This window comes from Pisolithus orientalis (assembly GCF_024613125.1).
Source record: "Pisolithus orientalis strain OTSU chromosome Unknown F5J12scaffold_43, whole genome shotgun sequence".
In the NCBI taxonomy this organism is placed as follows: Eukaryota; Fungi; Basidiomycota; class Agaricomycetes; order Boletales; family Pisolithaceae; genus Pisolithus; species Pisolithus orientalis.
The window spans coordinates 182,343-199,654 of record NW_026260824.1 but is presented as its reverse complement, the minus strand read 5'-3'; the positions used below and the strand labels follow the sequence as shown (position 1 = coordinate 199,654).

Here is a 17,312-nt window from a genome sequence, read left to right as displayed (position 1 = left end):
ATGATGGAGTTCCATTATAGTTATGGTTTCAGCTGCTGCATTTGCACTGTCATGATCATCACTGTGGATGATGTGATAGAGCCCAGCTTTGGATTTAGGAATGTGACCAATGATATTGTCAGTCTGGTTCTTGATTGTACAAGTGCCTTCAGCAAAGGTGATTGAGTAACACAGCTGGTCAAGGTGACTGACAGACATGAGGGTATATCCAACCTCTGGAGAGTACAGTACCTCAGTGAGTCATAGTTTGGTCACATCATACCCATTTGGCACTTCTATGACCAGTTCCCCCATAGCTGTAGTGTCAAAAAGTTGTTTGTTGGTGGCCAAGAATGATCTGGGTGGTATGCTGGTCAATGCTTCAAATCTCTCCTTGTAAGGGGAGATGTGTCAAGTGGATCTGGAGTCATAGAGCTCAACGATGGGCATGCTGATAGGGCTGTCATTTACAAGGTTTGCAAATTCTGAGGAGGTGTTAGTGGGCTGGACAGGATTCAGAGTGTCATCTTTGGGTAAGTCCTTGTTGTCCATGTCCCCCATTTCAGTGAACCAGTCATCATTGGTAGCAATGAAGCAGCATTGATCATCATCATTGTCATCTGATGATATGCTCAACAGATCCAGGAGCATGACTTCATCATTGAACTCATCCAGGGCATGCACTGAGAAGGCACCCTCTTCATCAGAATTGAGTGTTATGGCATGTGCAGATCCCTTTGTAACAGCAGGTAGGGCTTTTTTCTTTTTATCAGGATCAGGACATTGAGCTTTATAGTGCTTGCTCCAGCCACAGTTCCAGCAGGGTCCTCATGAGCAAGCATACCCTCTTCAGCTTCCCCCTCATCCACTATTCCCACCATTCCCTCACCCCTGACTGGAGTAGTTCCTGGGGGTCAAAGCCAAGGCCTCATCACCATCACAAGCCTTTTGTTTCACTTGTGAGTTTCAAGTCTCTTTTCAGCCTTGCTGTTCTGACTCTGCAATAATCAGGGAGATGAGGATATCAGGGTCAATAGTTTGTGTCATGCTGTACAGGTGAGCAGTCACTAGCTGTCCAGACACAAAGCTAGCAAGGTACTTAGGCAGCAATTGGATGATGGTTGAGCAGTAATACTTTTCTTTGATCTGTATGCCAATGGCAGCTAACTTGTCTCTCTTCATATGCAGATCATCCAAGAACTGGTGGATGTCACCACCAACAGGACACTGCAAGTTTACAAGCTTGGTCTGAAAGTCAGTCTGTGCATAAGTACCCTTCTCCATGTATTTGTGAATGATTTCATTCCACATAGCTGTGACACTGTTAAGGCTACACACCTGGAGGGCAGTGGAATCAGAGATCCATTGGGTAAGTAAGTGTTTTGCCATATTTTTGCTTTTCTGCCACTTAGCAAGTTTGTCAGTGTTGGGAGGGGTTACAGTTATGAATCTATCCTGATTGGTGGAGGTTGTGCTGACAGGGAAAGGTGAGGTGCCATCAAAATGGTCCCATAGTTCCTTAGCTTTGATGGTGGTTTGGAAGCAAAGGGAGAAAATCACCCAATTTGTGCCTTTAATGTCAAGCTTTGGAATGTTGCCTGGGAGCATGATGGTAGTGACAGGGATAGAGGTGGTCATGGAGAACTTGATTGGCAGTGAGAATATTGAAACAATGGTGAGACATTTGTAGGCTATTAGAGCATGGGGCTCATAACCTCACAGATATATCTATACAAAATAAACTTGGTTGCATGTGAGTAGTGACAATGTCTATGTATTCACCTATACAAAATAAACTAGGTATGAGAATAAGTATAGTAAAGGAAAGACAAAAGTGTTCATGCTCACCTCAGTCACACATGAGTAGTGACAATGTCTGAGGTGACAAGTCTACTGTGCAAGACTAAATACTGTAGATATAACAACAATGAAACCTGTGGATGTTGAATCCACAATTTACACAACAAGTGTAGTCTATTTGAGACATGCTACATTCTTTGTAAGTAATCAGAGACATGCACATAAGTGCAAAACACTGTAAACACAATAAGCACAAGGGTGCGATGGTTAATGGCACACTCAATAAGCATGTGAAGTATAAAAGTCTTAAAATGGAAAGTGATTCTCACATCTCAGAGTGGGTGCTGTGAGTCAAAGTGTGGTTTAGTGGTGAAAACCAACCAAAACCAACACAAAAGACAATGAAAGTGAGTGGTGGTATGCCTATGCAGTACCTAGATGGTGGAACCTTCTATTTTGGTGGGGTTTTTTGAGCTACAACACTCAAAGATGAGTGCTGAGGGTTGGGGGTGCTCCTGACAAAGAGGGAGAAAGAATGCAAGAGATTGCAATGGGGGTAGACTGCTGTCAGCCTACCAAAGGATAGATGATGACTTAATTCAATGTTCCAAGCTGCACTGAGCTCAGGGAGGACTTGGAGTAAAGCTGATTGATGATGGATGATGATAAGTGAAGTAGATGATAGTTAGACCCTTAATAAAGTCTCAACTATTGAAGCTGATGAATGAATTGCTGAGAGATGATGAATTGTGAGCAGGAGGGGCTCTCTGATGTCTTCTTTTTTTCAGCTATCTAAGTACAGTGATTTATATACAGTACAGGGGCATTGCCTATGGAAAACAAGGTGCAAACACTTGGTAAGTGATTGGTAAGTGATAAGTAAGGAATGTAAGTGGTGGGTAATCATCTTAGAAAGCATTGGTGAGCATTGGTAAGGATAAGTAAGCCAAAAGGCAAAGAATCAGTAAGCAGAGTCAAAAGATTGGCAAGTATTGGCAATATGCAGGTGAGTCAAGGACAGTCAGAATTTCAAAGTATGAGTCAAGTAATGTCAGAAACTGGGTAAGTACACTGGAATCACATTAGGGGGAGGCTATGCATGTCACATCTTGAAGAGATTGCTTCTAGGCCAAGGTGGGATGACAGGAAGGCAGCACCAATCTGATGCCAATATAGCACATCCAAAAGGGGACAGGGTGGGTCAGATGTCAACAGGGGTCAAGCTTTGGGGGTCTGTGGGGTTGACAGGAGCATAGGGGATTGCAACCTTCCCCCCCAACTGTCCTCTCAGTGAAGCAAATAATAACTTCATGAATGAGGCTCTGTTGGAAGAGAGGAAGAAGGGGGAATGTCTTCTGCTGTATCTTGCAATAAGAAGGCAAGATGTGCATCATACTTATTATGGATGTGATCAGGGAGAGTGGAGAACAGTAGATTATATGTAGCTGTCACAATTTTGGAAGAATGATGGATGAGACAGGTATGAAGACACTGCAGGGAGAAGGGAGGAAGGATCCATATGCTTCTTGGACTGAAGTGACTGAAACAACCACATAAGACCTTTCCAAGCAAATGGCAGACATGAGTTGACCAAAGAATGTGCTGTCCAAGCTGGATGGGCTGAGAGGGGGCAGATGAGGATGGGATGTACCAGGATGCTTCAGGATGGAAGCTGGTAGGAATTCCTGGTAGTTATCCATAGCCATGGTCCCTAGCAAAGGGGACAAGCAAAACAATTGATGTGGAGGCAGCCATATCGGAAGAATTAGTGAAATGAGTGTCTTTTGGAGGGAGTGCTGTAGAAACATGTGGAGTGCACAGATCCTTCTCAATTTTGGAAGGCAGGATCATGTGGCTGAGCACTATAAGCAAGTGTTGGAATGGTGTCAAAAACTGGAATGCCATACACAGGTGCTTAAGAATTTTTATTGGCACTTAGCTCCCTTCCTTTCTCTTTGGCACAGATGACTTGTTCTTGTGCAATGGATGACTGCCAACATCCCTGGCTGTCATTCTTTGCATGAGGGCTATAGGCTTCATCTCCATTTGTCAGCAGTATCCATGTCCACATCACCAAACACCTTTGGTGTGTGACAACATGTTCAGACTACACACAACTTGCTAAATCTAACAGACTGATGGGATGTCCCATGATAGCTTTAGAGGCTACTGTGGGACATCCCACTTCCCTCTCTGAAGGCCAGTGGGATGTCCCATGATAGCTTCAGAGGCTACTGTGGGACATCCCACTCCCCTCCCTGGAGACTAATGGGATGTCCCATGATAGCTTTGGAGGCTGCAGGCACATGAGTCAATCCCCTTTGGAGACCCATTAAGTCTATATATTTCTATAGGTTTATATACCTATGAAGTCCAAACAGGTTGGGTATACCCAGCTGCTGCCATGGAAAGTTTTTTCTCCAGCACCATGCCTGGGGACTCCAGGGCAGCCATTGATTTCTCCTGGCATGGCAATGATCATGAGTGTTTTGTGTTTTTCTCATGCAATTTTCCACTGTCTGATAAGATGAGCATACCATCATGATTTCAAAATCAGGAGCTACAACTTTCATTATGATGACATCACTCCATTATCACTTGCTGGGGTATTAACACCTACTAGTGCTAGTTGTAGTAGTTGGTAGCACTGCATAGTGTAGGCTAAGCTACACATTGGTAGTGTGGATTTTTGACTATGACTGACTATGAAAAGTGTAGTGTGAGTCAGAGTGCAAAAGTCACATGACAATTGATCATGTGACCCCAAGTGCCCCAAATGTGCTGCCATTGAAGTCACATGACTGATGGACATGTGATGTCATACCATCCCAGTCCTGTGATCTAGGTCATGTGACCATTTGTGATGAAGTTGCAGGAGGGGTCAGTCATGTCACTTAGTGCCCCAGGTCATAACATTGATCATTCACACACCAAGGTCAATTGGTGATCACATGAGATCACATGACTGAACTGACACTCATGATCTAGTTCCTTAGGTCATGGGAGTGGCCAATCATGTGGTCCCAGTGGTCATGCAGCTTTGTGAATTGCAAGTCATGTGATGCCATGTGATTGAACCTACCTCACATTGAGCATTATGTACCTAAGCACATGACTAATTTGCCCCTGAGTGAATGCTGGGCCATACTGTGGCTGTGCTATAGCATGAATCATGTCACCACTCATGCATTTCTTGACATATGCATCTGTGATTTGACAGGTGGGATGGTCTAGGGGGTATCTACAACATGTTAAAGGGTTATCCAATCAAAGTCACTGGTTGATGAGATATAACAGGAATGCATGCATCCCCTGCATGGTTTATGCATTATTTAATACCTCAGGTGCATCTATCTATGTACAAGGTATCAAGTTGATTCATTGGGAATTGAATGAACAGCAAGCAAATTACACAACTCAGATCCATGGGAAAACTCCAAAAAGTGCACATAAAATAGTGAAGATTTACAAAACATATCAAAAACATTGCACACAATGCTGCTACAGCTACACCAAATCACCTGGCACATGGGGTGGCATGCCTGGCCATAATCATTGCAGGTGCCTAGTGCTATCTGCAACTCAAAGTGTCAAAAATGCGAAATGGGCACAAGGGTCAATGGATTATGGGACATCTCAAAGCTATACAGTGGCTCAAACAACTGACTGCATGTTTGTATGTGTTACATTAGTTATGACTAAATGCAATAACCCCTAACCCTAGCCCTAAACCATGAGTGTATGAAATAGGGTACTTACTCTTGGCTTTCTATTGGTCCATGAATCAAGTCATTTGGATAGGAATTGATAGAATAGCAGCCATTTGAAAATGACATGTCATGTGGGCAGTTTTTTGACTTGAAGTTTTGATTACATAGTTCTGAGTTTAACAAAGTTTAAAATGCTGTGAGGTGCTTACTAATGCTTACATGGTATATCACCTGGTCCATTTGATGGTTTGTCATCATACAAACAATGCCAAACAATAAATTGGGACCATCAAGGCTCCCTCTCACAGCAAGCATTTTACAATTTTCTTTGCACAAACATGTGAAAAAAATCTTTTGAAAGATACTTTGTTTTATCTCATGTTCTCTGCTGAAACAACTGGCAATAATGTTGAATTTTAAAAGGTGCTTCTGACAGAAAACATGACAGTGGATTTCCAATGTTTTGCTGGTGAAAAACAATTACTATGACCCACCACCAAAAACCAAAAACAATCATCAAAAAAAATATTAGTACTGTTTTCTGCATGTTATGTAGTTGATTAATCAAATGTTGTAACATGAAATAATTTAAACACACTAGTCATTAGAGAATGTGTGATGTTACATAGAACATCACAAGTAAATGATAAATGTTTTGTATGTGATAATACTAATAACCTTTAACCAAATGTTTACTTCATAAACATGACATTTAAAACAATATTTGTTATGTGCAAAAACATGCTACTGAGATTCCATATTAACATGCTAAATATTTTCAATCAAATCACACTGATTTGTCTCCCAGAGAACATGATAAATAAAGAGTGAATTAAAGTGTCCTGTTGTACCACAGAACATGATAAGTGGCATCTGTAACCATCAATGCTATCACTGCTTGTCCTTGCTCAACCACCCCATCACATGCTGTCACATGATCTTATCTCATGGAATAAACCTCAGTCAGTCATGATATGTGCCACCTGACTTTTTATACTTGAGTATTCTGTGTCCTTTGTTGTTTTTTCTTGCAACAACACATTGATGACACACATTATAATGTTCTGTGGTAGAACAGGATAGTCCAAAATCCATGGTTGCCCTGACTGACTAGAGAAAGAGTAGCTGCTGATAGCACCCCCACCACTCATGAATGTCCCCAGTCCACTTTTGAAAGTGAAAGAGCACAAGGCAGTTCATGCAAGAAATGGGGAGTTCAGCACTGTATTTGCAGTAGGCAGCAGTCTGACAATAACTGTATAGCTCAGAACCTTCACAACACCTCTGCATATAACATGCTTACTTCACAGTTTATAATGCTCCATGGTGGAACAGGATATTGATATTTTACACTATTTATTTATCATGTTCTGTGGTACAGCTGTGGACAGACAAACACAATGATTTTGATTCTGGATTCCCATGACTTTTTGGGGGCAAACTAACACTTGATTCAGATGCTACAGGTGAAAATACATCAAAAAACAGTGGTCCAAAGTTTTTCCCATGACTTTTTAGGGTGGCCAAAATTTTGGTTAGATTGAATGTGGTACTTAGGGTGTGGTAACATGTTATTGACCCTATATAAGGTAGGATTAAGAACCACTTCAATGAATGTCATGGCTTTCTATGAGAGCTGATGGACATCAGGACCCTTCTTGTATTCCTTGGGGTATGTGAGTGACTGTTTTCATTGGGCAGCACACTTTGCTTCTCTCAGAGGTAACCAAGTCTCACCAAGTGGGTCATCACCAGCACTAATGGCAAGGTTGACCAACTGAGTACAGAGATCAGCCTCACCAACACCCATGACTTGGAATGTGGCATCATCATGTTCAAGCTCATCCTCTGACTCACTCTCACTGGCTGTAAACCTCAAACTGTCAAGTACATTGGTGCATTTCCACTCCAGTTCTTCATCTTCTGCCTCAGGGCTGGGAGCATGAGATCATGTCCTCATGCATTTGCTTGTGTGCTGATCCTTGTCAGATTTGGGTGTATCAGGGAATGATACATTGCCTGTTTCAACAACAGCTGAGCTCTGGTTATGCACACCAGCCATGTTGCATGTTACAGTGTGTTTTCAAGGGCATTCCTGTATCTAAGATCAGTAATTCACATGACCACAAACCTCAGACTTGCTCAATTTTTTCTGCTCCTCACTAGTGTGACAACTGTACCCTGACATTGCAATCATACTGTACTAGGCTAATGATACTTGTTTCGCTTTTTCCAGGATTTGTACAAATTCTTTTGGGGGCTGGCCACATTTTTGGGTCAAAATTTCAAAAACTTAGTATAACAAAAATTGGCTCTTGCAAATTGCATTGTTATGTCCTAAATATGCCTAGTATACATTTGTAACACCCCTGGAATGTTGTGCCATATTGGAATAATTCAATGAGTAAAATTCTCATGTTTGTCTGTCCACAACTGTCAAACAGGATATTTTGTGCATGACAGACCCACCATGGTCCTCATTGGAAGAACTGGATGAGTCATTTTATCAGTGATACATTGTACTGTTTTATGTGTGTCATCTTTTATTTTAGGATATAATTGTGGAATCTGTAGATAGACCTCAATATGCTGACAAGCTACTGAGGGACTAAGTGCACTGCAGAGCAGAGCAACAAGAGTCCTGATGATGCAGCTATGGCAGAGATGCTGAAAGATTGGAAAAATGAGTCAAGCACACTGGAAGGGAGTGGTCAGCTTGTCACCTATGAAACAATGTCAAAGAGAGACAAACTTGGATCTGTGCACAAGGCAGTCATGCCCACAAATGAACCTAAACAGCTCAGAACCTTCACAACACCTCTACATATAACATGCCTACTTCACAGTTATTCTGTGGTAGAACAGGATATTTTAATACATTATTTATTTATCATGTTTCCTGGGAGATATGATACTGTAATTTGACCTAGAACATTTGGCATGCTCTCAGTACCATGTTCTTGTACATAAAAATTGTAGTTTAGCATGTCATGTTTTTAGAGAAAACATTGAACTGCTGTTCTTTTTTTTTTTTTTCAGGTGAACATTGAAAGACTTGGCCAAATGTTTTTATTATTATCACATACAAAACATATATCATTTACTTTTGATGTTCTATGTAACATTACATGTTCTTCAATGATCAGTGTGTTTAAATTATTTTGTGGTAAAGTATTTGATTAATGTATTGCACAACATGTAGAAAACAGTACTGATAATTTTTTTGATGATTGTTTTTGGTTTTTGGTAGTGGGTCATGGTAATTGTTTTTCACCAATAAAACATTGGAAATCCACTGTGTCATGATTTCTGTCAGAAACACCTTTCAAAATTCAACATTATTGCCAGTTGTTTCAGCAGAGAACATGAGATAAAACAAAGTATCTTTTCAAAGATTTTTTTCCCCTATGTTTGTACAAAGAAAATTGTAAAATGGTTGCTGTGTCTTCTACCCCAACTCATGAAACCATCCTCCTGGTCCATCTGGGCCATTTTCTTAGAGTAATCCCCATAAATATTGGTGCCCACTACAGTAATGTCATCAGGGTATATGTCCAACACAATCAAACCCTTAAAAAATCTGCTTTCATTCATCCCTGTGCTGTTTCCCCCACCCATACCTGATATGTTCTGCACCTAATCAGTACTGAGACAGCTGGGAATGCCATGGAGGTCAATCTGGCACATCAGAAAATGATGAACAAACAAAACACCTTTTAACCAGTACATTTTCACCACAGTACAATTAGTTTCAATGCTGGGGTGAGACAAAACATTCCTGTGCACTTCAGGTGGCATGGGAAGCATGGATAGACTGTGCTCTCAGCTGACTGTGGATGACTGGGAATGGGTGATTTGGTCATATAAGACCATATGTAATACCCAGGCCTAGATGAATTGATGGAATCTCCTTCCTAGCAGTTCAGTGGACTATCCCCCCAGGGCACCTGAACTGTAATGAAGGTTTTCAACTCACCTGAGCCCTCAACCCAGCACCCTTGAGGTGGAAACCCACCAGATAAGAGGTGATTGGATTGTTGGTCATGTTTTAGAGTGCCAGATTAACCATCATGGCTTTTTCAGCATTCTCAGTACTGATTAGTTGCAGAACATATCAGGTATGGGTGGGGGAAACAGCACAGGGATGAATGAAAGCAGATTTTTTAAGGGTTTGATTGTGTTGGACATATACCCTGATGACATTACTGTAGTGGGCACCAATATTTATGGGGATTACTCTGAGAAAATGGCCCAGATGGACCAGGAGGATGGTTTCATGAGTTGGGGTAGAAGAGGGAGCCTTGATGGTCCCAATTTATTGTTTGGCATTGTTTGTATGATGACAAATCATCAAATAGACCAGGTGATATACCATGTAAGCATTAGTAAGCACCTCACAGCATTTTAAACTTTTTTAAACTCAAAACTATGTCATCAAAACTTAAAGTCAAAAAAACTGATTGCATGACATGTCATTTTCAAATGGCTGCTATTCTATCAATTCCTATCCAAATGACTTGATTCATGGACCAATAGAAAGCCAAGAGTCAGTACCCTATTTCATACACTCATGGTTTAGGGCTAGGGTTAGGGGTTATTGCATTTAGTCATAACTAATGTAATACATACAAACATGCAGTCAGTTTTTTGAGCCACTGTAAATCTCTAATGGACTGATTGATTAGAGGTGCACATTTTTGACACTTCTAATTGCAGATATGATTAGGCTGTTGTATATTCTGCCTTTCACATTATGCTTTCACCTACATCTCACTTAGTATTATGGTATGCATTTAGCCATATTACATAATCATGTTTGTTTTCACACTTGAGTAGCATAGTCACACCTCAGTTGGCTACTTGACCCAACTGAGGTGGGTACTTTCCACATCCTGTCTTTACACTCTGCTAATAGTCCTGTAGTGTATATTCTACAGGTTATGAACCCTGGTGCTCACTAGCCAGGAACTTGTAGCAACATGTCATTCACATCCAAGCTCAGAGATGATTTCCTTAAGGTCCCAAAGCTCTTGGCAGATGGAGAGAACTGGGTAACATACAAGGACAGGCTAATGTGGTCTTTGGATGCTCATGGGCTGCTTGGGTACATAGATGGTACTGAGACAATGCCAGTCAACCCCAAGACACTAGCAAACTGGAGCAAGAGCTGGATACCTATCTCTGCAGAGGAGAAAAAGGAGTGATGAAGTACCAAGCTACCCTAAAAGAATGGAGGCTCAGCCACACCATCATCAAGCAACAAATCACCAGCATGATCCCTGATACACTATTTATCCAAATAAAGAGTCTTGCTACTGCACTTGACATCTGGACATACCTATCCAACCTCTTTGAGAAGCACTCTCATGTTGTATCAGTTGAACTGCTGAAGAAGCTCCAAACTATAAGATGCACAGAGAAGGGAAATGTTAGGGAACACTTTGACAAAATGTGGCAACTAAATGAACAACTTGCCTCAATGGGCCAATCCCTGACAGATGAAAGCTATATGGCTATGGTCATGGCATCCCTCCCATGCTCTTATGACTCTGTCATCAGAGCAATTTCTGCACCCACAAAAGTTTTCACCTCCACTACCCTAACAACTGCAACTCTCATGAATGCAGTACAAGACAAGTATGACCACCATGCCACAAAGCAGAAGAAGTCTAGTGATGCAGATGATGCAGCATACTCAGCTGGAGGAAAGCAAAAGAAGTTTGCAGCAAGTTGCTACAAATGTAGGAAACATGGGCACCAAGCTTGCAAATGCAGGTCAAGTGGGAATGACTCACAAAGTGGAGGGAAGTCTTTGGATAAAGGGAAGCAGAAAGAGCATGCAGCAGTGGCCAAGGATGACAGCAGCAATGACCCAGATGGGGTATGGTTCACACATATCAATGACAGCTATGAAGCTGAGGTTGACAAAAGCTCAACCATCCCCAGAGAGATTTGCCACTATTGCATACATGAGACCACCAAGCTACACTACACTATACAATTCTGGAGCCTTTCATCACATGTCACCATACAAGGAAAACTTTGTCAACTATAAGCCCATCACTCCCAAACCCATTACTGCAGTGGACAAACAAACCTTTGAAGCCATTGGAACAGGAGATGTGTACATATCCCTACCAAATGGCAACTCACCCACTCATATCCTCTTGAAGGATGTTCTGCATACACCTAAGATCAGCATAACCCTGGTATCCATTAGCTGCCTGGACACAAGTGGATATGCCCTACTCTTCCATGACTCATGCTGCAAGATCTTTAACAGACAAAAGAAACTCCTTGGGGAAGTACCAGTCAGCAGCAGCCTCTATACAACCAAAGCCACACAGAAGGTTTATGCAGGCTTGGAAAACTTGAGAGTAACTCTTACCATGGAATATATTCATGCATGGCTTTGCCATATATCACCAGATACTATTAAACAAATGCTAAAGGATGGCATCATATCTGGAATAAGCCTAGACCCATCCCATGTAACAATTGAATCTTGCAACACATGCAAGTATGCCAAGGCAACCTGAAAACCCATAGGAAAAATCTGAGACCCCCTGTGCTGAGACAAGGTTGGTGACAAAATCCATATGGACTTATGGGGACCATCCCCTGTCCAAACAAATGCAAAGAGTCCATGTTTTGTGTCATACACTGATTACCATACTCACTTTACAAGCCTGTACCTCCTGAAGTCAAAGGATGAAACCTTTGAGTCCTACCAAAGGCTTTGCTCAGACCAGGGTGGGGAGTTCCTAAGCAAAGAGTTTTCATGTCATCTTGGGCTAAAAGGAACAGAGAGGAAGCTCATGGTGCACAATACACCACAGCATAATGGTGTTGCTGAAAGGCTAAACTGCACACTCATTGAATGTGTACATGCCATGCTAAACACAAGTGGCCTCCAAAGTCACTATGGGGAGAATCTATAATGCACATGAACTGGTTGAAGAATCTGTTGGAACATAAAGTGCCACTGTTTGTTGGTACTTAGGTGCGATGCTAGTGTGCTGACATAAGCACAAAAAGCGCACATACTTGTAGTATTTTCTACCAGTATTCCCTCAGTAGTTTGTTCACTACTGAGGTAGCCTACAGATATTTCTACAGAATTGAACCTCAACCTGTGCACTTGACAAAACAACACCCTATGACATGCTGTATAAAAAGAAACCAGATTTATCTAATCTACTGATCTGGGGCTGCCATGTCAAAGTCCACACAGCAGATGGTTTGAAACTAGACATGTGCACAAAAGATGGTCACTGAGTGGGCTTTGATAAGGACACAAATGTGCACAGAATTTATTTTGAGGACTCATGATGTGTGGGTGTCAAATGAAATGTCCAATTCAGTTCGCAAGATGTCACCATCCCTAGCAGCATGCAGCTTGAGGGGGAGAAATATATCACAGATGATGAGGGAGTATCATCTACCTCACCCATAGCTGGTAAAAGCAATCAGCATGCCATACAAACCACAGAAAGCGCACCTACAACACCAAGTACACATGTTGACCACCTTGGACCAAGGTTCAAACCTGCAGCACCCACTTGTCACTCTAATTGCACACATGTCAAGTCAGCATGAGGGCAAGGGTATATATGACAGACAAATCCCACTACCTACACTACCACTACCTCAAGGAATACAACCAGGCTCACAACAAGAGGAGAATAGAGAGACAGCAAACCTGGGCATGACAGGGGTGATGGACAAAGACAATGAAGAAGTTTTCACCTTGGTTGCTGGGACTGTGGAGCTGGAAGGGACAGATCCTATCACAATCAAAGATGCTTGTGCAAGACCTGATTGGTCAAAGTGGGAGGAAGCAATTAATGAAGAACTTACCTCATCAGATGAAGCACAAATGTGGAGCATCATTGAGAGACCACAAGGTGTCAATGTGGTCAGCTGTAAATGGGTATTTTGTATCAAACAAAACACAGAGGGAGAAATTGAAAAGTACAAGGGGTGACTTGTAGCAAAAGGCTACTCACAGGCCCATGGCATCTATCTGCACCACCCTTGCTATTGCAGTGCAGAATGACTGGGATGTTGATGTTTTTGACTTCCAGAGTGCCTTCCTAAACAGGAAGTTGGATGATAACAAAGTAATCTACATGCAACTGCCACCCAGACTCTCAGTTAACAGCAAATATAAAAATCCTGTTGCCTGATTGCACATAGCACTTTACAGATCAAAGCAAGGAGTGTTGAAGTGGTATGAGCAACTGTGCACCACACTTGCTATGCTTGGTATGCATCATGCTGAGGCTGACTGGGGTGTTTTCTTCATGCACACAGGCATAGATATCCTGCTCCTCACATCACATGTTGAGAACTGCACCATTACTGGCAATAATCCTAGCCTAATCAAAAGGTTCAAATCTGAAGTGGCTGCAAACTGCAAATTAACAGATTTAGGCCCCATCTCATCCCTACTCAGAATGAAAGTCATGTGTAATCACTCAGCACACACACTCTCACTCTCACAGGAGTCCTACATTGATTCTATGGTGTTAAAATATAACTTTGTAGATCTACAGCCTGTCACAATGCCTATGGACTGCTCAGTCACTTCAGGTAACCATTTTTCATAAGCATTTAGGCTGAATGGTTTCTACAAACCATCCAGCCTAATAGCCTCCAAGACCAAGGTCTGCCCAGGGACATCTGGTCATGTCCCAGGGCTATGCAGATTTTTAGGCCCTGGGATGGATGGGATGTCCCACATAGCCATCCATTCAAATGCAATTATTTGGGATGTCCCAAGACTGCCTTGGGTGGCAGGGGTCCCTGCTCCTGAAAGTGCAGCTTATATTAGCATTGAAATAGCTGCAGAAATCCTAGCCCCCTTGCTCCTCTGACAGATTTAATCCACAAAGTATCCTTTGACCTATACATCCCCTCCCATCCCACCATGCATAGTACTTTTCATGTACATCTTTGCAATGTGATTCTGCTGTATTAGGACATCTCGCTAGTTGCCAGGGGGATGACCCACCTGGGCTTCCACATTTTCCGAGAAAATTGCAATAATAAATTCAATCAATTTGTGTCTATACCTCAAGCAATTTGTACTGTATGAAGGAAGAAGTAAATGGTTTTTGAACACTTGTGTGACAAGCCAATATCTCAAAGTCCCCCACATAGAACATGGTGTTGGTCACCTTTGCAACACCATCTGCAGAGGGCAGAATGTCCCAGATGAACCTCTGAGGTTGTCATGGGGCATTGTGCTGGTATGCAAAGGTAACTTAGGAGGATGTGCCATCATGGCCCCCTGAGGCTGGGATGTCCCACAACAGCCTCAGCCATAGTCAGGTCAAGAGGCAGGAGACAGAGATCAGAGGGACTGGGTTAAGACAAGACTAAGTTGATTTCAGACTGAGGGTAAACAGATTACCCTACAGCTTAAATACTAGAGGTAACCTAAGTGTAATGTAGCACCAGAGACCAGTTTGTGCTGGTATAGTGATGGTTGGTAAACTGATTGGTAAGTAATGTTACAAAGAATATTATCAAGCAAGACTATGAACAAAGGATTACCAGGAACTGGGGCAGGACTAGTGGCCAGGCTGGGTATTACACTGGCCTGGTACCAACTGAGTGCACAACTCAATTGGGCACTGCCTAGCAGTGCCTCACAAGCTAACATGTTTCTGGGTCTAAGGGTAAAGGCCAGGACTGGGGCAAGGGTTGGATGAGACTGGTCAAGACCAGGTTAGAGCCAGTCTAGTGTAGTCTGGACATGGTCATCACAGTATCCCTCTCTTGGAGCCAAGCCCACAAGGCTCCAATGAGGACAATGCTGAGAATGAAAATTTTGTGTCTGACCTTGAAAACTGGTGGACTTCAGGCCAGTCCACCTCAGGTTTGTTCCTCACTTTGACATGTCTATTTGCCAGTCCAGAACACCTTACAATCAAGACCTCTTTCCCAACCTGACCCAGGCAACAAGTGAAGAGCTGCAGGTAGGCAGCAATGACAATGACCAGGCAATCTGGGGGAAGTTGGCTGAGCACAAGAGGCACAAAGCAAAGGCACAGGAGGAAGCCCAGTTGGAGGCTGAAAGGCAAGAGCAAGCCTGGCTTGAGGAAGAAAGGGTGCACACAGAGCCTGAGGTGCAGAGGCTAGAGGCTGTGTGCAGGGCTGAAGAGGCCAGGAAGGCAGAGAAGAGCCAGAGGGCAGATGCCATAGTGGGTGGTTTGACCAGGGGTGGTTCCAACATTGAGGTGATGAACCCTTGGTAAATCTTATTATGGTCATCACCAGTGCTTTTTGACTGACACTCTACCAGCTGCCTTCAATGTGCCCAGACCAACACAACCTGTGTGTACAGCACTGGCAGCAAGAAAAAGTGCATGGCTTGTAACTGGTGCAACAAGCTCAAGGAGCATGCAGTGGCCAGTCAATGTTACATTTCACCCCTGTTTTCTCTTTTCACTCTGTGTTTACTTCATGTTTGATCCATTGGACTATCTTTCCTTTTAGAGCCATCTCCTCTCCTCTCTGATGGCTCTCTATCTCCACCACTAGCATTACTTGCTCTTTACATGCTTAGGACATGTGTCGCTATTGTTCAACCAATAGTGTAGTTACCTTGTTACATGCGGTCACCTCATGGTCCATCTCTTGTGTAGTGTTTAGCCTGTCAGCTCAAGTCTTGGAAACCCAGGCTTGGGCTACTCAATCATACACAGTGTTCTCTCAGAAATTTGCCCTCAGTGTCCCTAACCAGGCCCACTCTTACTGGCATTGACTAAATCCTTTGTCATTTACAAAGGTTACTGCAGCCATTGCTCAGTAGAAACCAATTGTCTGCATTTGACCTCTCCCTATGTCTTGACTTTGGTTGAGCATAACAGTCAAGGGTGAGACCAGTCAGGGAGCTGGCCTGGGTGTTGACAAGGGTAAGAGGAAGGCTGACATAACATCCCCTTGCACTGGTGAGAAGAAGAAGAGGTCATAGTGCCCATCTGCTAAGGTACTCAAGGGAGCAGGTGATGAAGAGGATGATGTGGAGGAGGGGCCTTCAACAAAGAAGACCAGTGCTGAGGCTGGGGCCAGTCCTGTCACCAGTGACCAGATGGAGTGCCTGATCAAGGCAGTGGAGCATGTGGCTGACAATGTGGTCAGCCTAGCAGTGGCCCAAAGGGAGGTCTCGAGGAACTTTTACCAGTTTTCCCAGTCCTACAAGACCTATGTTGAAGAACACTTCAAGTTTTTGGCACTGGATGTGCCTTCAGACTGGGACACTACTGATGAGGAAGACAGGGACAGTGAGGGGCTCGATGAAGAGCTGGAGGGGCTGAGGAGGGAAGAAGAGGAAAGCCAGTTCTGGTCTGAGTCAGGTGATCAGACTGGTGCCAGTTCTGCTGGGTCCCAAGCCTGAAGTCACATGCATGTAGTGTACTGTTTTTTCTTGTATGTGTATGGTTGTGAATGTCAATGCCTGATTCTGGTTCTAAGGTGTGAAGGAAAAGAAAAACAAATAAAGGAAAAGTAAGGGAGACAAGACATAGTAACTATGAGATAAGTGAAACAGATAGAGAAAAGAAACTTGAGACCAGCTCTAGGCTGATTTCTTGAAAGGACCAGGTTTGTCCAGGTACCAGTCATGATACTCATGAACAAGTTCTGAGGCATTGTCCAGCTCTGTTGCTAGCATCCAGGTGGTTTCTTCATCAGTTCCCTTGTAACCAGTCCACTGGACCAGGTACTGCAACCAACACTTTCTGTACCTGTCAAGTCCATGCCTACTCCAACCAACTCTGATGCTAGACAAGGTCTGGGGAGAGGTTTGGAAGC

At 43.0% G+C, this 17,312-nt stretch overlaps 1 protein-coding gene across 1 annotated transcript; it reads right to left on the bottom strand.

The window, feature by feature from the left end:
• Positions 1–6,966: 6,966 nt before the first annotated feature.
• Positions 6,967–7,582, bottom strand: F5J12DRAFT_785824 (uncharacterized protein; the record flags this gene model as incomplete). The annotated part of the gene is made up of 3 exons (XM_051743310.1): positions 6,967–7,069; positions 7,196–7,423; positions 7,545–7,582. The coding sequence occupies 3 exons, from the start codon at positions 7,580–7,582 to the stop codon at positions 6,967–6,969; spliced, it is 369 nt and encodes a 122-aa protein (XP_051596089.1).
• Between the last annotated feature and the right edge of the window lie 9,730 nt (positions 7,583–17,312).